Raw genomic sequence first — 21,953 nt, forward strand, 5'->3', positions numbered from 1 at the left:
TGAAAACTGAGCACTTCCTCCAACACTCCTTTTTCTAGTTGCAATCTGATAAAAATAGCTGGGTTGCCAATGACCCACCTGTGTACAGTTAATTCCAGATTTTAATTCCCATTTCCAGTATCAGAATATTCACAATACCTGATGCTTCAAACAGTGGAACGTCTGGTGTCACAGTTTTATCAAAGTTGAGACCTGCCTTGGCTAGAAAGTTCAAATTCCATTTTTTTCAATTTCTAATTAAACAGAAAACAAACAACTCTGTTTTTCACTTAAGTGAACAAAATCAATGAAAACATACCACGGTTCTGCTAAGTAGAGCACAGCTGTGGGGTTGCTACAGCAACCCTTGTACACTGACCATAGAATGCCCCAAGCAGGAAAAAAAAAATCTTTTGCTCCACCCTCTAAAAAGTCAGCCACCCTGCAAGCAGAGGGTCTGTGAACAAAGACAGGCTTTTAGTTTAGTGGCTGTGGAGCAATAAGAAACCATTCTTTCCTGTTTCCTAGGAATAACTGTCATTTCAATAACCAAAACAAACCCCACACCAAGTTACTATGTGTGATTATGTACTGCTGCACCATGGTAGGACTGGATTCTTTACTCCTCCCTTTAGAAATCTGGCACAGGAAACAAGCCAAACTGATTTCCCTCTAGGCATACAGAAACAAAGAAAATAAATAAATGAACTGGAACATTCCCACTTTTGCTTTTAGACTTTAACCCATACAAGCTTGTGTTCTACAACTTCTTCTTTTCTTTTTTCTTTTTGCCAGATTCAAAAAACACTTATTGATAAGTATTACTAAAGGCAAACTCTTCTGCTGGTGCTTTTATGAGTTATTTTGTTTACTCCTCACAACAACCCTGTGAAGTAGAATTAGTTTAACTCCTACTTTATAGATGAAAACCTGAAGTTCTAGGAAGTTATTTGACCTCTGCAAATAACTAAAACAGTGCAGTCATAATCTGAACCTGTCTCTTAACTCTGAAGTCATTTTTTCTACTATATTAATTTTATGAGAAAATTTTCAATTTTTAGTTGAAATATTCAAGTTCTTTATAAAATGACTTTTAAATTTTTATGGTAATGTTTTAGCAATACATTTTCATAAGGAATGGCTTTACTGATAAACTATATTTCAGAGGAAACAAAGGCACAGAAATAAAGGGCCATAATATGATGGTGTGGATTTCTACTTCCTGAAAGTTTAAATTAAAGAACTCACATCCTGGAGGAGGAAAGGTAAGGCAGAAAAATGAGTGAGGTGATAAAACGGAGTTTAGAAGTTTAGTTGGACACCCTGTGAAACATCTCCAGGGCTGAGGAGCTGCCGGGGGAGGTGGAGTAAAGCAAGTCAGGGGCACATACACAATTTAAACCAAAGGGAGAGAAACCTTGATCTCTGCCATTAATTACTTTCAAGTATAATTTCAAGTTATCAATCTACCTATTTTCAGATACCTCCCCACTTCTAGGTATGAAAAAGTCTTTCTAATATGGCATTTTTTTCCTCATGATTACAAGGAATATTGGTTCTCTTCCTTGGAAGGTTCACAGTTACACACTTTCCCTACACAGACTTTTTTGGGATTTCCTAGGAAAAGAGAAAGACTGTCTTTTAAACATTGCTTTTCTTATCTCCCTGGGATCCTGACCTAAAAATTCTTTCACATTTGTAGTCTGAACAGTCTCCCACCTTTGCTGCGAATTCAGGGAAATTGGTAAGCATACTCCTCCAATTCTGTCCCTCTGGAATCAATATCTCTTAAAAATGGTTACCCTATGCTCTAAGCAGAATTCTGCCTTTCAGCACAGCTTTCCTGTCTATCGTCTACTTCTACCACAGCTGATGACTCCAGTGCTCTAGCTGCCCCAGAAGAGTTGAGTGAGAAGCCAAGAGTTCAGAATTGTACTAGTTTCTATAGGTTTCTGGAAAGATAGGTAAACAAGTGTAAGTTTATTATAACGCACGCATATACAAGAAAATCTACTGTGACATCACTGATTTTAAAATATAAAAATAAAAACATATTTCTTTTTTTTTCAGAATGAGGTAATTAAATGACTAACTTCCTCTTCTTTTTAATAAAAATATACCACTTTTCAGGGGTTCTAGAAATTCATATTCTTAATTAACATTGGTGACTATTATATACAATGAAAAGAAAAATTATAACAAAAGTTAAGACAAAATTGATCACTGGTATTGAAAAAAACCAGATTTGTAAAAAAAAGAGAAGAGGAATAGCATTAGCTGAGTTTCCATCTTCTACAAATTAAGAAACTATGAGGGGCTGGGGTTGTGGCTCAAGCGGTAGCACGCTCGCCTGGCATGTGTGAGGCCCGGGTTCGATCCTCAGCACCACATAGAAACAAAGATATTGTGTCCGCCGAAAACTAAAAAAAAAAAATAAAAAAACATTAAAAAAATTCTCTCTCTCTCTCACTCTCTCTTTAAAAAACAAAACAAAAAAAAAACTATGAGTTCTTATTTATAATCATCACATAAAACTTGGGTTAAAGTCTTCTTCACAAAACTGTAACTATTAAGCTTTTCCCTTTCCAAGAAAAAAAATATTTTACAGCTGTAAAACATTTTAGGGAGGCACCATCAAGAAACTTAAGAGACCTTCACTGAATCCTCTGCATTTAACATTGGTTTATAAGGTCATAAGAGCAGTAAGTAAAGAAGTAGAACATACTTATATCTCAGATTTAACTCAGTTTTGAATATCTGGTACACATTTTTAGATTCAGCTAAAGATATCTGCAAACTGAACAATATTCTTAAGGCATGATTAGGTTAGGGACTTTGGAAAATAAGAAAGAAAAGGGCAATCACTTATTATTTGGGATTCTTACTAGGTCATTAGGCATTAATTTTAAAGTATACAACAACTTTGTGTTTTATAGAGACCAGAAACATAATTCAAAATTTCACAGTTATTTTAAATTAAAAACACTTTAGACAATTCAAGATCTTACTGACAAAGTTCATTTTAGGTGACAGTTTTGCTACTGTGTTACTGTTCCCACATGATATCATCTCTTCTTAATTTCATTTGAAGATTATGAACTTGTACTGGATGAAAATTGTTGTTTTTCTGAAAAGGGTTAGTTTCATTCAAACATTTTCTGGGGCTATTTTTAATGTTCTTTGATCCTTTAAGGTTGCTATCTTCTCGTTGAATAACTGAAGTGTTGCTCAACATCTTTGAGTTTTGAACTTTTTGTTGCAGTTTATAAACCTGGAGAGAAAAAATATCTAGCATTTTAGTCAAAAATATATTTGACTAAATATATTTTTAGTCAAAATAGATGGATCACAAAATAGATGGATTGGATTGATGGTATAAAGATTACATTAAAAAATTCAAATCAGTAAATTTTATATTTTGAACAGTTATTATATGCCTAACACTAAATGAATAAAACAGTCCTTGCTATAATGAATGAAAGAAAAACATATGCATGACAACCATGGAATACCTCAAGCCAAGATTACTTTGAGTAAAATAAAAAGTCTATATTTGAGAAGGTCAAAGTAAGACAAGATAAATGTGGGATGCAGCAGTTGAGGGAAAGGTTGTAGGGAAGATGTAAAACTGGCAAAAACTAGAACAGAGTACAGAAAGTACAGAAGGAAGTACTTTTCAGGTGATAATTAACAGCAAAGCAAAGAATTGGTGCGATAAACTGAGTGTATAGAGTAGTGTATACACACACACATACACACAAATACACATGCGCACGCACACACACACACACACACACACACACAATTTATTTCTGAATTTAAAATACTGATATATGCCAGAGAAAAAAAGGTCAAGGGAATAACATTATGCCCTTAATGACTATCAATTCATAATGGAGTACATAGAGCCAGGCATAGTGGCACACACACACATAATCCCAGTTACCTAGGACACTGAGGCAGGAAGATTGTAAATTCGAGACCAAATTAGGTAACTTAGTGAGACCCTGTTTCAAAATAAAAATAAAATGAAAAGGACTGGGGATGTAGCTCAATGGTTAGAGCACACCTGGGTTCAATCCCCAGTACCACAAAACAAAAACAAAAATAGGAAAAAAAATACAACAAAAAACAAAAACCAAAGAAAACACAAAAACACCAACCGAGGATAGACAGAATTAAATAATACCTATCAAACAACCATAACACATTTCTTCCAAATGAAACTGAATCCCTTTCTCTCGCCATGCACAAAAGTGAATTCAAGGAGCTTGATATCAAATCAGAGACGTGCCGTCCAAATCCAAACCGTTACTTAGCCATTTCACTTATGCATAGGTATAATCTATAGAGCTAATTCAGGCATTGGCAAATACCTTGTCGTCTACTTGCCAAGAAGGTATTTTTTACTACAGATTAAATTTACCAAGATAAGATGCTTGAAAATATTTACTGCTATAGCTATTATGGAATATAACTCAAAATTTCCAAAATAAATATGGTACAGGCTGGGGACATAGCTCAGTGGCAGACTGCTTGCCCAGCAAGTGGAAGGCCTGGGGTTGATCCCCAGCACTGGGGAAAAAAAAATTATAGACTGCCTAAGTTCTAAATTGTTATTATTATCTGGGGCTGGGATTGTGGCTCAGTGGTAGAGTGCTCGCCTAGCATGCATGAAGCGCTCGCTGGGTGCGATCCTCAGCACCACATAATGTAAAATAAAGATATTGTGTCCACCTAAAACTAAAAAATAAATAAAATAAATAAAAAATAAATTGTTGTTATTATTCTCATCCTTTCAAGTTTCTCCTATGCAAGTCAAGAAAGTATACAATCAATATACCTTTCATCCCAAAACAAGTATATAAACATTTTTATTTACTATATGCCTAAAAAGTCAGTAAAATAAAAGTATCCACCTCCAAGGTTTCATTTCTTTCTCTCTTGGTCATAAGCAGAATAAAAGCATAATATTCTGAATCTTTTATTACTGTCCTATAAAAGTGAGGGGGTATTTGTGAGGTTAACACATCATTAATTTATATGAATAATGATTATATTTATAAGGAGATAGTTATGTGATGTAACATGTAGTTTCCTGGAAAGACTTCCTCTGCCTTCTGTGTGTGTGTGTGTGTGTGTGTGTGTGTGTGTTGTTGTCATTGTTGTTGCTGGGGATCAAACCAAGGGCCTTGTGCATGTGAGGCAAGCACTCTACCAACTGAGCTATATCCCCAGCCCTTCCCTCTGCCTTCTGCTCCAGCAGAATAATGGTATCAAAAGTTCTACTATAGAGTCATTGTTTTGGGATAAAACATTATATCTGTAATTCTTCTGTTAAGATATTAAAACAGTTACACCATTCTTATTAAGACTTCACACACAAGTACAGAGTTATGCTTAATACCCTTGCCATTCTAACTATAGCTAGCTAAGCACAGGTTCTCAGGGAATAGAATACAGAACAGCTTGTTTAGAGAAAGGGAAAACTGGGATTTTAGGATTGGGGTACTGCTTGAGGAGCTAGGCTTACATATGGTACTGTCTTAAAGATCTGTAGACAGAAGGGTCATCATTAAGGAATTAGAAGAGAGAGACCAGGGAAAAGAACGCTAAAAGGGTAACAGAAAGGCTGCTAAGGCAATAGCCTAGCTCACAATTTTTTTTTTGGGTGGTATTGGGAGACTGAATTTGAGGTGCTATACCACTGAGTTACAGTTTATCTCCATACCTTTTTACTTTTTGAGACAGGATCTTGCTAAACTGCCGAAGCTGGTATCAAACTTGCGATCCTCCTGCTCAACCTCCCCTGTCCTAAGATTACAGGTATGTATAACCACGCCCAGCTTAGCCCATAAATTTCCAAAAGCTTAAGCATATAACTAAACTTTCTTGCTCCTTTTTTTAAATTATTTTTTGGGAGTTATGTTGGAGGCCCATGTGATTTTAACAGGGCAGATGGCTCTATATGATAACAGGACTAAGACTCAAGTCTTTTCACAAGCATACATACAGACATCAAGTTTGGAAGATCATACAGAGATGAAACACTGATTCTAAATATATTATATTTTTATCAAAAATGTTTACTAAAGTCTTCTTACATTGTCTTGATGCTTCCTCAGTTTGGAAATTTGTTCTCCTTTAATTTCCATTTTCTTTACTAAATGCTCTAGTTCACATTCTATGTCATCACAGACTGAATGGCTTTCAGTTTCTTTCATTTGTTTCAGTAGTTCTTCATGCTCCCTATAAAAGAAAAGCAAATGTTAGGCACCATTGAGGTTTATTTACAGCATATGTCTTGGCCACAATTAGTTTTTTGCTCAAATTTTAGTCAGAGTTAAATATTAATCTTCAAAAACAATCTCTATCCTGCTGGGCACTTGTAATCCTATTTGTATTCCCAGTTACTCAGGAAGCTGAGGCAGGAGGATTGCAAGTTCAAGGCCAGCCTCAGCAATTTAGTAAGATTCTATCCCAAAATAAAAAGTAAAAAGGCAAAGGATGTAGCACAGTGGTAAAGTGTCCCTGGGTTCAATCTGCAGTACTGCAAACAACAACAACAAATACTATAATCTATATCTTTAGGACTGTCTAATTAAATCTATGTTAAACAAAATCAGGTTCTTGTGATTTGAGATCAGACACATTCAGAAATATCTTAGACTTAGGTTGCTAAATAACCTTATTAAAAAATCTGAATTCTGGATGTTCATAGCCAAATGTAGTATAACGTTCTGATATCCCAGGGTAGAGTTATTGAAAGAGCTCTCTTCAGTTTTAGCTATGGAGTTTGAAATATTGTCAACAGAACTAGGTATAAGTCCTATAGAAGTCTCAGTTCAAAATACATAATTCTGCAACTTCTATTGAACATATTTAAGCATGGGGCATAATATATCTCATACAGAATTTTCTCTCACTAAGAATGCTTCAAGTTTGTAATATAAACAAGCCAGTCTAAAACAAGGAATTATATTCTACTTGTCTAATGAAATCATTCATTTAACTAAAAGATTCCAAAAAACAAAAGGAGAATCTTTCAAAAATAAAAGGCTTTTGTGGCCAGGCATGGTGGTGCATGCCTATAATCCAAGTGGCTTGGGAGGCTGAGGCAGGAGGATTGCAGATTCAAAGCCAGGCTTAGCAACTTAGCGAGACCCTGTCTCAAAACAAAAACAAAACCAACCAAAAACCCTTTTGTGAGTTAAAATTTAACATCACCAGAACCTATATGTCAGAATGATACAGGATAACAGTAATATGTGTCTGTAAGTATGGGTCTTGAGAATACAGAAACCCCTTAGATTATAATTTAATTACACATAACTAAAAATATAAATAGTACAATAAATAAAATTTTAAAAACTAGTGACAATAAATCTGCAAGTCAAATAAAACAGTATGTCCAAATGCCTTAAGGAACTCCTAAATGGCACTGTTCTTAAGCGCAAGAAGAAAAGTCAGGTGCCATGGCACATACCTAGAGTCTTGGCAGCTTGGGAGGCTAAGGCAGGAGGATCCCAAGTTCAGTCTCAGAAACTTAGCAAGGCCCTAAACAATTTATTGAGATTTTGTCTCAAAATAAAAAATAGTCTGAGGATGTGATCAGTGGGAAGCATGCCTGAGTTCAATCCTTGGCCCCCCCAAAAAAGAAAGAAAGCGCAAGAAGAAAAAATATGATATCTAAATATCTTGCTGCTGTAGATATTGTTGTAGATCTTGATGGCATATACCTATAATCCTAGTTATTTGGGAGGCTGAGGTATGAAGATCAAAATTTAAGGCTAGCCTAAGCAACTTGGTGAAATCCCATCTTAAAAAATTTGAAAGAATTTTTAAAAGTGTATGTATTTCAGTTGTAGAGTGCTTGTCAAGCATGTGTGAGGCCCTTGGATCAATCCCCAGTATTCCTAGCTAATTAAAATAAACAAATCTTACTACTTCTCCTGATAAGCAATAAAAATACTGCCAAGGCATGGTAGTACATGCTTATAATCCCAGTGGCTTGGGAGGCTGAGGCATGAGGATCTTGAGTTCAAAGCCAGCCTCAGCAACTTGGCGAAGCCCTAAGCAATTCAATGAGATCCTCTAAATAAAATACAAAAAGGGCTGGAAATGAGGCTCAGTGGTTGAGCACACTGGTACCAAAACAAAAACAATAAAAATACTTACATACTCATTTGGTCCAGCTCATCTTGCATTGCCATCAAAAGTTCAGACAAATTGTCACAAATGGAAATGGACTTTTCCGAGTCCTGAGGTACAGCTTTGTACCGTGAGGTTTTTCTGGTAGGTCTGTAAAGACATCTAGGCTCAGTCACCTCAGGTTTCTGAAGGCTACACTGGCTACAATGATGCATCATCTTTAAAAGGCTGTACATGCTCCCATTCGCAGAACTGGCTGCAGACTTAAGGGGAAAAGAAATAGCAGAGAACAATTTTAAATGACTGATGTTATTTAATAGCACTCACAAATAATGTAAATTTTTTTTTTAAATCATCTTAATTTTTATCCTCTTACCTTTTCAGCCTCAAAAGGCAGTTCTCTAAGCTTTGAATAAATTTGCTGAGTTGGTCCTCTTTTTAAACTTTTAGTTTTCTAAAGATTGACAAGAAAAAAGTGAGCAAAAAATATTATTATAAAATACATTTATGATATGAAGAACTCAGAACTCAATAGTAAGTAAAAAAACATAATAGAAGACATAATAGACATTTCACTGGAGCAGACAGATAGCAATTGAACACATGAGTAGATAATCAACATCATTAATCATTAGGGAAATGTAAGTTAAAATTACAATGAAATATTAAATTAAATGGCCAAAATAAAAAATAGTAATGACACCAAGTGTTGACAAGGACACAGGGAAATTGGATTACTAACATATTGTTAGTAGGAATACAAAATGGAACAGCCACTTTAGAAGACAGTTTGGCAGATTCTTATGAAGTGAATCATGTACTTATCATGTGACCCAACCATTCACTGCACTCTTGGATACTATGGCAGTGAAATAAAAATTTATATTTTACTCAAAAAACTACCTGTACATAAGTGTTCACAGCAGATTTATCTAAAATAGCCTCAAACTAGAAACAATCCAAATATTCTTAAACACGTGAATGGTTAAACTGGAAATTCATAACATAGAATACTATGCAGAAATAAAACTATGTCTTGATAAATTATGCAACATTTTGGATGGATCTCAAGGATAAAAAGCCAATCCCCAAAGGTTAAATATTATAATGATTCTATTTATGTAATATTTTTAAAATAACAAATCCAAAGATGAAGAACAAATTAGAGATTGTCAGGGGTCAGGGAGGGGGATGTGTAGGTATAAAGGAACTATATAACATTATTAAGTCATGCATGTAAGTAATTTTATCCTCACAATTATTTCCATTTACACACTAGAAAAAGTTATTAAAGACTGAGTGGTAACATAACTTCTCCAACGGTACACAGTAGCTATATAGTGGTGGGATATTTCTGCATCTTGATTGTTGTGATGGTAACATGAATCTACATATGTGTTAAAACTACAAAAACTCTTATACAATTAGAGTAGTTACCATTAGATTTATATCTCTAATTATGTCCCTATTTTTCTTAGGAACCTTCAATAGTTCCTGTTAATAGCATAAAAGTACAAGTTCTTAACACAGAACCCAAAGGTACAGCCATAATCTCTCCCCAAGCTATAATTTCAACTTTAATTTTATTATATATGACCCCATTTCACACTACTATAGAACTATGGGTCCCTGGAAAAAGCAACAACAATTTCCTCAGACTATAATACATTTCTCTTCATCTCATTCTACTTTAATATTTATAATTCTCCAATGCTGCCTTAAATGCTGATTCTCATTTCACCCTTCACATAGTGCTTTGTCAACACAGCACCACAAGACTGTTTATGCCTCCATTAGCTTTTTATCTCACCCTTTTATATTTGTATATTTACCTGTTTCTCATAAATTCTTCCCTTTATCACACAGAGACCAATCTATATATATAATCAAAATGTATAAGTTGTGATAGAAGGGAGACCACTAGAGAGGAGGCCATGCAAAGGATGGAGGAGAGGGGGAAAAAGAGGTACTGGGGAATGAAATTGACCAAATTATATTATCTGCATGTATGAACATGCAACAACAATAATACCCCACTGTTATGTGCAATTATAATGTACAAATAAATAAATAAACAAAATTTAAAAATCAAACAAGTGTGAGTTGAATATCCAATTCAGGATATGGAGAAACAGTGTCAGAGACAAGCAGGTCTTTCCTAGAAGGCCTCTTAAAACCTGATCAGCAACATTAGTGCTCCTTCCATTATTAAAGGGAGACATGATTATTTGCAGATTCAGTGAACCTAGGATTTGAACTAAGTACTTTTATAAAGTGATTTTGCTGTTAATTACTCTCTTCTCTTTCAGGAGCCCATCTTTCTCTAATTTCTTTTACCTTCTCCCTGTACCTTTCACAGTAAATAGGTAAATTTTAAAATATATTCCAATCCGCTAATTTATCATATAAATGATGCTATAGGATATAAATATAAGAATAAGCCAACATTTGTTTAATTTGCAAATTACTTATAGCATTTATTTGGTCCGCATTATCAAATCTCAACATACAGAGGGCTGGTGTGTAGCTAAGTGGTTAAACACTTGCCTAGCATGTGAAAGGCCCTGTGTTAAATTCCCTTCACTTCCCCCCTCCAAAAAATCAAAACAAACAAAAACTCAACAAGACATACAACAAATGTTGAAGGAAAGAAAAAAGCAGTGTATGTGTGTGTGTGTATGTATGTGTTTGTGTGTGTACTGGGAAAAAAATTTTCATTCTTATAGTGGCAAAAAAGTGTTCTCCCCTTGAAGTATATATATTTTTATGTGTGTGTGTGTGTGTGTGTGTGTAGTATTGATCTAAACAAAATATTGGTCCATCTATAAAGTATTAACTTCCCAATTCTTATTTTTAGGCAAATTCAAAGAAAAAAGAGAATAAATAATGATAAATTCCCTATATAATTGACTTAACAAACACCTATAAATTAAGTCTGTAAAAAAAAATCCTTATTTTTTATTTTGCATGTACCATATAAAACTGCATTCAGATTTATTGTGCTGTCAGCATCTATTACATTGTTTAATGCCCTTTTTAAAAAGTATTACAAAATACACTTCTCTAAGAGCTCAAAACTAGAAAAATGTCTTTCTAGAAAAACTGGACTGATTCCTATTATTTCACAAAGATACCTACATTGCCCGTTACATGTACTTTTTTGCGCTGAGTTTTGTAAACAACTGATGTTACCTATTTATTTATTTTGAGAGACTGAGAACCAAACTCAGGCTTTTGTGTATAAGGCAAGCAATCTATCATTAAGCTACAACCCCAGTTATTTATTAATTTATCTTCTAAGACAGGGTTTTGCTAAGTTGATGAGGATGATCTCAAACTTGTGATCCTCTTGCCTCAACCTCCTGAGTAGCTGGGAATACAAGTGTATGCCACCATGCACAGTTAGTTACTCTCTTTAACCTAGTTTTTATGGAATTTTCCTCTGCTTACACTCAAAACCACCATCACTTGACTCATTTCATGGTATTATTGCATGTCTTTTAATGTAAATCTCTTCAAATTCTTTCTGTAAATAGACAGGAATAAAGATTAAAAGGGTGAATAAGTGAGCATTAGCAAATAAGAAAGTGCTGTTTGGGGAAAAGTTTTATATGCATACCTCAGAAGATTTCTTTTTTTCCTTTGAGAGTTTTGATTTTGAAACTGAAGACATTAAAATTTTACTGATTTCAAGTCCAGTTTGAAGCTATAATATTAAAGAAACAATTCATAAAATTGATTGCAACAAGATTCTTTAAATATAATGAAAGATCAGATCTTGGTTTATAAATATTTTAAAAATCTTTTTTGGTAACTGGTGCTATAGAACACATCTCTAGTCTCAGCTACTCAGGAGGCTCAAGGGTAAAAACTGCTTGAGCCAAGGAGTTCAGGGTCAGGTTGGGCAACATACTGTGACTCCCATCTCAAAAGAAAAAAAAAAAGCTTCTTGAGGAAGAAAAGACAAGATACTATTTGTGTGTGAGAAAGTCATTAAATCTACTGGTAATTATAATCATTTTCTGTTTATAAGAGAATAAATTATAATAGACATTAAATTATTATATTATAACATATATGTATCTAAAACTGAAACTAATCTATCCTAGTAGTTATTTCAACTGAGAATTATATATTTGTTAGAATTTTAAGACTAAAAAATCTCTTGGCAATTAATTAAAGCATATGAATATACCAGTTGAAAATTTAATTTTTATAGCAAACAGACAAAACTAACATCCTAAGAAGCAGAAATTAAGAGTCTAGAATATAGGCTTCAGTTAATGAAAATAATATATAATAAAACATATACTGTTTACTGTGATAGCTTTAAATAATATTATTTACCTCTGAAGCCTTGTCTTGAAACAGCTTACGTTGATGCTCTTCTTCTGTAAGTTTTTCTTCTAGATGTTTAATCTTGTCCTGCAAAAGAATAAAAAACTGGGATTGTTCTATAAACAAAAGCCAAATACCCTTTGTTCCTTTTCCAGCCAGAGTACTAGGGGGTCTTGATTTTTAAAAGTTGACAAGTTAAAGCAAAAAATGAGAAAAAGTAATAGCAAAAGATGGTAAGATTTTTTTGAGGGGAAGGTGTGCTTTCTTCCTATGCTTCCTTATCTGCTATTAACTACAAGGAAAATAAAGAGAAAGGAAAGAATATATACACACATAAGCTTTAGTAACTTCCATTGACCATAACTACGAAACTACTGAGGGTATTAAAGATCTAGAAGGTCAAACTGTCTTGGGTCTCAATATTTCATTCAAAATAGAAAAACATCAATAAATGTCTACCATGCTGCATAAGAAAAGAATGCAGTGTTAGGGGAAGAATAAGGGTAGGAAGATATATAAGAAATATAAGGTGTGTTTCTTGTTACTTAAGAGCATGTGCACTATTATAGTTAGGGAAACAAGAAACAATATAATAACAAAGCAATGGATATCATTTGATATGAACCATGTAAACATATAACCATATACATGTAAATATTACATATTCTATCTGTGATGTGGTTCAGAATAGGAAGACAGTACTATTTCCAAGGGAATACATTCCTAAGTGTTGGATAAATCAAGGAAGACATCAAAGAGGAAGAAAAGCTTTGAGAAAATCCCATGAAATACAAGAGATCTGTGGGGGGGAGGGGGGGGGAAGAAGAGGAGGAGGAGGAGGAGGAGTGAGGGGAGGAGGAGGATGAGGAGGAGGAATAAGAAAGGATTTAGAATAGGCTTCACTTGACCACAAGTGGTAAAAGACAATCTTCTCAGTATCCTTTAAGTAAATTATCTGACAAATGAAAATATTCTGTCATTTTACAAAAAGTCAAAATTACAATTTTTACATCAAAATGCAAACTCATTTAGTTGTGACAGAGCACATTAACTTTTATTGCTACAGGCAGGAATTAATGTCTGGATTACTTAAAGTTATAAATGAAGTTTTAAAATGTTAAGATTTACTGTACATTCATATACAATGCCAGTTTTGCTTAACACTCAGGATTTATTCCTGGCATCATCACTTCAAAGACAGAAGCAGAAGCTTACCTCAGCAGTTTTCTGAGTTGTTGTCAATCTAAAACACTCTTTTTCTAAGACATCAAGCTTTTCAAGTTTTGCATGCAGCTTCAACTGATCTTGTTCTTTTTCCCTTTGAAGCTGGGCCTGGAAAGAATTAAAACAAAACAAACCAAGCAACCAATGCTGAATTTGGCAAGTGATGCCAATGGATCAAGAATAATATGATTTCTGAGAATTCAAATACAATATAAATTTACTGTATAAAACACGTACATGCATGTATATACTTTAGGTGCTTACTAGCAAAAACAAGAAAACCAAATACAATGGGCAAAGGAAAGAGTTGTGATACTATATTAGTATCAATGGAATAAGTTCTTCTATGCAATCTTATATAACAATTCTACAAATAAAAATGATTGGCAAAACCTGTGTTAAAGAAATAAAGTGTTGCTTGGCACAGTGGTGCACACCTGTGATCCTAGCGGCTCAGGGGGCTGAGGCTGGAGGATCACAAATTCTGGGCCAGATTCAGCAACTTAGTGAGGCCTTAAGCAACTTAGCCAGACTCTGTCTTGAAATAGTATAAAATGGGCTGGGGATGTGGCTTGGTGGTTAAGCACCTGGTTTAATTCCTAGTACGGGGGGAAGAAAAAAAAAAAAGGAAGGGATGAGAGTATAACTCAGTGGTAAAGCACTTGCTTAGCATCAGAAAGGCCCTGGGTTAGGGTTGGGGGGGGGGGCGACACGAAGAGGACGACACAAATATTAGTTGCTTTGTTGGGGGTTAAAGCGAGAGCTTCAAATAGCTTTGAAGAGAGGTGAGAGAATTTCTAGGATAATGGATATATTCTCTTAGGTATTTGATAGGGGTATGGATTACACAGGTCTAGGCATTTACATATAGTGTACAGATCTGTGCATTTTATTCCATGTAAATTATACCTAAAGAAAACATTTTTAATATTGTTAAAAGTCATTAATTATAATATTTACCTAGGAAAGTACTGTGTTTAGATCTTGAGTATGCCCCCAGTGGGCCACGTGTTAGAGTCTTGGTCTGTAGCTTGGCACTATTGGGAGGTAGGGAAACTTTAGAAGTGGGGCCTTATGGGAGGTCTTTGGGGGGCATGATTGGAAGGGGACAGTGGAATCCCAGTCCCTTTCTCTTCTTCTCTTTCATATGCTGGCCATGAGGTGAATGGTTTTGCTCTACCACATGCTCTTGCCAGAATGTGCAGTCACATATTCAAAGCAACAAGGCCAAGCAAAGCATGAACTGAAACTCTGTAAGTAAAATAAACCTTTTTATTTTATAAGCGGATTATTTCAGGTATTTGTTATAGTGACAAAGCTGACTAATATACATTAGAATTTCTAGATTGTTGGAGAATGCATGCTCAACTTTTTTCATAAGATAAAGTAGTTGCTCTTCTGTTCAATGATTCTGATGTCTAGAATTATCAGAATTAAATTTTTTTCCAATCTGGTAGATGTGAAGTATTATCTTATTGAGCTTTTAATTTGCATTTCCCTGATTACTAATCATATTGATGATGTTTCCCAATAATGTAAGGCTATATGTAATTCCATTTTTCCTGTAAAATGCTTCTTCATAACTCTTGCCCATTTTTGTATTGTTTGTTACTTCTGAGGAGGGGTCTTTTTAAAAAAGTTCCTCTCCAAAGAGGTCATAAAAATATTCTCCAATTGTTTCTAAATTTTCAAAATTTTTCCTTTTAAGTCTTTAATCCTTCTGGAATTGATTTTATGTATGGTGTGAAATAGGGATCCAATTTCAGTTTTTCTAGATCACTTATTGAACTATTATTTCCCCAATGGTCTGCAATTATATATTGAATTTCTGCTAAGAGTCCATTCCATTGTTTTTAGATGTTCATCCATATAAATATTATGTTATCTTGTTATCATAATTTTGATAGCACAATACCTTGTTTCAATGTCTAATAGAGCAAGACCTTCACCTTTTTCGCCTTCAGAATAGTTTGGCTGTTCTTGGACCTTTGTTTTTCTGTATAAATTCTAGAGTTACTCTTTTTAGTTTCTTCAAAACCTATTATATATTTGACCTTTCAAAATCCAGTATCGGGGGCTGGGGTTGTGGCTCAGTGGCAGAGTGCTTGCCTCATAAGTATGAGGCACTGGGTTTGATCCTCAGCACCACATAAAAATAAATAAATAAAATAAAGGTATTTAAAAAAATTCAGTATTGGTACTTTTACCCTTTTTCAAAGACAACGCAAGGATGTTAGAATTCTGTAAACTATATTTACTCCTTTTTAATTTATAAGCTATCATTCTGATGAATTTTAATCCTCTTTATATTCAAACTAAATAAAGCTGTTGTTTTACATAATATTCATTTAGATTTATCCATATATTTACCATCATTTTGCTCTTCATTCCTTCCTGTATCTCTGATCTTCTGTAGAAGAAAGTTTTCCTGTCTGAATACCAATACATCCTTTATTGTTTCCTTCAGAGCAGATCTACCAGCAACAAATTATCTCCGACTGTTAATTTTGTGTTTGTGGGGGGTGTGAGGGGTACTAGGGATTGAATCTAGGGGCGCTCGACCACTGAGGTACTTCTTAGCCTATTTATTTTTTGGGTACTGGGGATTGAATTCACGGGGCACTCGACCACTGAACCACATCCCCAGCCCTATTTTGTGTTTTATTTAGAGACAGGGTCTCACTGAATTGCATAAAGCCTTGCTTTTGCTGAGGCTGGCTTTGACCTCGCGATCTTCCTGCCTCTGCCTCCCAAACTGCTGGGATTACAGGCATGTGCCACCATGCCCAGCCCTTTTTATTTATTTATTTATTTATTTTTAATTTTTTTCTTTTTTTTTTTCTAGTTGTAATTGGACACAACACCTTTATTTCACTTATTTATTTTTGTATGTGATGCTGAGGATCAAACTCAGGGTCTCCCACGTGCGAGGCAAGCACTCTGCCACTGAGCCACAACCACAGCCCCCCCCCCCCTTTATTTTTTGAAACAGGGTTTCACTAAGTTGCTGAGGCTGGCCTCGAACTTATGATCCTCTTGCTTCAGCTTCCTGTGTGTCTGAGATTACAGGTGTATGCCACTACACCCTGCCAGGCTTTCTTAGTCTTAAAATGTCTTTTTTTAAACCTTTATTTCTCAAAGATATTTGCACCCAGCATAAAATTCTAGATCAATAGTTATTTTCTTTTAATACCTTCAGTTTATCAGTCCACTTTCTTTTGGATTCAATACAGTTAAAAAGTTAGCTATTGCTTTAATGATCATTCCTTTGTAATTATCTTTTCTGGCAACTTTGAAGACTTGTTTTTATTATTTACCTTATTATGAGATTTCTGAGTAAAGCTTTATTTATATTCATTTTGCTTTGATTTTATACAGCTTCTTGAATCATTGGTGGGATTTTTTTTAGAAAATTCTTAGCCATTATCTCTTCAAATATTGTCTCTGCCCCACTTTCCTTCTGAAACTCCAATTACACGTAAGTTAGACCTTCTCACTCTGCTTTCTGAATTTACTATCATTTTGTCTCTTCATTCATCTGGATGATTTCTACTTTTGTTTTATTAATTCTCTCTTCCATTGCTGAGAAGAATCTTTTTTGTTTGAGTCCATCCCATTTATTAGTTCTTTATTTTATTTTTTATGCTTTAGGTAAGTCTTGTTAAGGAAGTAGGGGCCTAATCCAACACAATGAAGATTTGGGCCTACTTTTTTCTCTATTAGGTGCAGGGTCTCTGGTCTAATTTGTAGATCCTTGATTCACTTTGAATTGAGTTTTGTGCATGGTGAGGGATTGGGGTTTCATTCATTTTGCTGCATTCGGATTTCCAGTTCTCCTAGCACCATTTGTTGAAAGGCTATCTTTTCTCCAATGTATGTTTTTGGCACCTTTATCTAGTATGAGATGATTGCATTTATGTGGATTTGTCTCTGTGTCTTCTATTCTGTACCATTGGTCTATATATCTGTTTTGGTGCCAATACCATGCCGTTTTTGTTACTATAGCTTTTTCTTTTTTAAATTTGTATTAGTTATTGATGGACCTTTATTCACTTATTTGTTTGTATATGGTGCTGAGAATCGAACCCAGTGCCTCACACATGCGAGGCAATCACTATACCACTGAGCCACAACCCCAGCCCTCTTTTTAAAAATATTCTATCCAGGGGCTGGGGTTGTGGCTCAGTGTTAGAGGGCTTGCCTCATATGTGTGAGGCACTAGGTTCAATTCTCAGCACCACATATAAATAAATGAATAAAATAAAGGTTCATCAACATTAAACATATTTAAAAATATTCTATACAGTTTTTCTTTGTAAAAAGGTTGGTTCAAATGACCCAATCTATCATTACTGCAGGTGGAAATCTCCTAAATATAGCTTTATATCTGTGTTAGCCAGCTCTTCATCACTGTGACCGGAATACCTGACATAAACAAATTAAAGGAGGAAAAATTTAGTGTGGTTCACACTTTCAGTCCACAGTTGGCTGGCTCATTGCTTTGGGCCAGAGGTAAGACAGAACATCATGGCAGAAAGGTGTGGCAGAAGAAAGCTGCTCAGTTCGTGGTAGCTATGAAGAAAAAAGATGAAGGAAGGGTCCAAGGACAAGATATAGTCCCCAAGGACAAAGCCCCAAGGACTCACTCTCTTCAACTAGATTCCAACTCCTACAGCTTCCACTGCCTCCCAGTAGTTCATTCAGCTATCATTGGATTAATCCACTGAAGCCAGAGCCCTCATGATCCAATCACTTCCCAAAGTCCCATTTTCTGAACATTTCTATGTTGGGGAACAAAGCCTTCAATACTTGTGCTTTTTTTTTAGGGGATATTCCATATCCAAACCATAACAATATCCTATTTTACCTGATGTTATGACAATTTTCCTATGTTAAATTTTCTTCAAATACATATTAAATTACATTGTCACCCTTTTTGGAACATATGCTCACCTGTTGTTCTAAGATCATATTCTTTTCTCGTTCTACATTGAGAACCATTCTCTTTGTATATTCTAGTTGCTTCTCTAGAAGAGTACAGCGTGACTGGGCTGAGCGTAACTGTAAACTTATACCTATGAAAAAGGCAAAACAATGAGTCAATTAGTTGATGATCACATAAATCAGAGATTTGTTATCATGAAAAACAATATATAAAAATTGCCTGTCAACAGTTAAATGGTAAAGAAAATATGTGTGTATGTGTGTGTGTGTGTGTATACACACACACACAAAATAGTAATAGTCATAAAGAAGAATGAAATCCTCACATTTGCAGAAAAATGGATGAAACTAGAGAATATCATGTTGAGCAAAATAAGACAGACACAGAAGGACAAGTACATTTTCTCTCATATGTGGAAACTCTACAAAAATAAATAACATGAAAGAAGAGGGATCATTTAGGTGTGGGAAAAGAGGATGGACAGGGGCAGGGTAGAAGAAGAGTGGACAGATGTGACGCATCAATCAATGCACAATATTGGCATGTACAGAAATATCACAATGAGTCACATACATTCTGTGATTACCTCATTAATTATAGATAACTGGTTTACATGTTCTCCCCCTAAAAGTCTAGAAAGCATACTTCTTCCTTTTTTTTTTTTTCTTTGCTTTGTCTTTTGTTCTTTTCTTTGGTAGTACTGGGGACTGAACTCAGGGCCTTGTATGCGTTAGGTGAGTGCTCTACCATTGAGCTACATCCCCAGTCTAGAAGGCATACTTTTGAAAGAGGAGAGGTCAGCATCTTGTAAGAGATAAATACCGTGGTTGTTTTGGAAAGAGCACCATCTATGAAAGCAGAGGATGTTAAGTCTTTTAGCTATCAATACATTTCTTGTCTTTCAGGAAAATCAGGAAAATGCACAAATATTGTTCTCATTTTCCTCCTCTCTTGACTACTGATTACACAGTTAATTCTACAGAGACAAGAAATTTATTTCTAATCCTTTACTTTTCTCTCTTCCATTTTTGTCCAGTTGCCTCAGAATTTTTTTTTTTTTCCTCTCCATTATTCATTCTGGTGAGGTGTTTTGTTTTTTAATTTTTGGACTGGGAATTGAATCCATGGGGCATTTACCACTGGGGTATATCCTCAGTCCTTTTTATGTATTTATTTTTATTTTGAGACAGGATCTCACTAAGTTGCTTAGAGCCCTGATTTTGGTATCCTCCAGCCTCAGCCTCCAAAGTCTCTGGGATTATAAGTGTCTGCCACCATGCTTGGCTTCATTCTGTTTTAAAGATGAAACACAGAAGGTAGGCAGACCGCGTGTCCTGGAGAAGGGGCCCAGCGGCCAACGGCGTGGTATACAAATCACCCCAATTGGAGGAAGGGCCCAGCCGCCGCCCGCACCTGCACAGTAGGCAGACCTGCAACCTGGAGAACAGGCCCAGCAGCCCGCCGGCGTGGTAGACAGATCACCCCTATTGGAGGAGGGGCCCAGTCGCCGCCTGCGCCTGCAAGGTAGACAGACCTGCGACCTGGAGAACAGGCCCAGCGGCCCGCCGGCACAATAGACAGATCACCCCTATTGGAGGAGGGGCCCAGCCGCCGCCTGCGCCTGCACAGTAGGCAGACCTGCGACCTGGAGAACAGGCCCAGTGGCTCGCCTGCATGGTAGACAGACCTCCCCAGTTGGAGGAACCCAGCCTCCTGCCGGTGCGGTAGACAGACCACTCCAACTGGAGGAGGGGCCCTGAGGCCCGCCCATGCGGTCACCTGACCGAGCTCTTGACAAACATCAGGTTTCCCCAACACCCCCACCTCATCAAATACCTTATGAGAAAAGCTGAGGGAACTCATCTTGAAAAATCCCACCAACCCTTAAAACCCACCAACCAGTTGGCTGGCGTGGCTACCAGTGTGGTTCTGCAGCGGATCAGGCACCTGGTTTACATCTCAGAAAATAAGAGTCAAGTCCTCAAGTCCTCTCACACTGACTACCACCACCATCCTGAACCCAGAGACTCAAGCCTGGAATAGACAACGCCACCAACTGGAAGAAATGAAAACAGAGTTCTGAGAGACATTTTTTTTTCTTTTTTTCTTTCTTTTTCTCTCTTCTCTCTCTCTTTTCAGCCATTCACCCAGTCTCCTCTACCCTTCCCCCTCGGGTCTTCACAACTTCAACATATGTGAAACCAAAAATTGTGCACGAAAAAGGTCTTTAACAACTGAATCACCAGAATAATATACTATAGAGGAATTGCATATGCCCCACCTCCCTTCCCCCTTTTTATTTCTTTTCTTTTTTCTCGCATTTTCTTTTTCCCGCTCTCTTTTTTCTCTTCCTTTCCTTGTTATTTGTTTTCCTCCCTCTTACTCCCTCTATCCCACTTGCAACCCCCTAAATTTTACTATTCATAAGTAGGGTAATCTTATAAATACAGATAGGAATTTGAATCTATACATTCTTCCATAAATTACCTATCTATTGGTTAGAGCTCTCCAAAGTTACTAAGTTAGATTAACCCCATACCCTCACTCCTTTCCCCATAAACATAACATCCTACACCTGAAATTCAGTTTTCTTCAAGCTACCAGAAACGGTATGCCTTTCATGAAACTAATGACTATATTTGTAAACGATAATCGAAACCAACATTTGTAGACATAGAGTCTAGCTATAAATGTAGTAATAAGGAAAACGTGTGCTTAGATGATGTACAATTGATATTGAGAACTGTTAACATTGTCTTTCTCCACAAAAGGGAGACTTTGCAACTATACAAGAGCAATATAAATATATAGGGGGAAAATTCAATAACACAACAGTTTCACCAAGCAGAAAGAAACGCGAGCAGTATGAAAAGACAAGGAAAGAAAGGACCACAAGCAATGCAGGTCAACTCAACTTTAGAAGAGGTAATATCTGCAGCAGATGGAATGTCAGATAAAGAATTCAGGATATACATGCTTCAGATGATCTGGAGTCTCAAGGAAGACATTAGAAGGCAAAATCAGACAATGAAAGATCACTTAGACAATGAATTACATAAACAAATCCAAGAAACAAAAGATCAACTATGCAGGGAGATAGAGGTTATAAAAAACAAACAAACAGAAATCCTAGAAATGCAGGAAGCAATAAACCAAATTAAAAACTCAAATGAGAGTACTACCAGCAGAGTAGAACACTTAGAAGACAGAACATCAGACAATGAAGATAAAGTAGTTCAACTTGAAAAGAACATAGACAGCTCAGCGAGACTGTTAAGAAACCATGAGCAGAACATCCAAGAAATATGGGATAACA

The 21,953-nt window shown here is 35.8% G+C and overlaps 1 protein-coding gene across 8 annotated transcripts in view; it reads right to left on the bottom strand.

Annotated features, from left to right (window-relative positions):
* The window catches only part of Cep57l1 (centrosomal protein 57 like 1), a 105,322-nt gene that overhangs the window by 24,611 nt on the left and 58,758 nt on the right, over window positions 1-21,953 (bottom strand). For 5 of the 8 annotated variants that reach the window (XM_071613147.1, XM_071613143.1, XM_071613144.1 and 2 more), the window contains 8 exons: window positions 18,646-18,767; window positions 13,684-13,800; window positions 12,478-12,555; window positions 11,750-11,836; window positions 8,507-8,584; window positions 8,158-8,393; window positions 6,084-6,228; window positions 2,647-3,250 (listed from right to left, as the gene is read on the bottom strand). In XM_071613147.1, the coding sequence (XP_071469248.1) occupies window positions 3,026-3,250; window positions 6,084-6,228; window positions 8,158-8,393; window positions 8,507-8,584; window positions 11,750-11,836; window positions 12,478-12,555; window positions 13,684-13,800; window positions 18,646-18,693 (1,014 nt within the window). In that variant the 5' untranslated portion in view covers window positions 18,694-18,767 and the 3' untranslated portion in view covers window positions 2,647-3,025. Of the gene's footprint in view, window positions 1-2,646; window positions 3,251-6,083; window positions 6,229-8,157; window positions 8,394-8,506; window positions 8,585-11,737; window positions 11,837-12,477; window positions 12,556-13,683; window positions 13,801-18,645; window positions 18,768-21,953 lie in introns of those variants that run through there. The other 3 variants (XM_071613146.1, XM_071613145.1, XM_071613149.1) reach the window with 3 other exon arrangements.

This window comes from Marmota flaviventris, chromosome 6 (genome assembly GCF_047511675.1).
Source record: "Marmota flaviventris isolate mMarFla1 chromosome 6, mMarFla1.hap1, whole genome shotgun sequence".
NCBI classification, from domain to species: domain Eukaryota; kingdom Metazoa; phylum Chordata; class Mammalia; order Rodentia; family Sciuridae; genus Marmota; species Marmota flaviventris.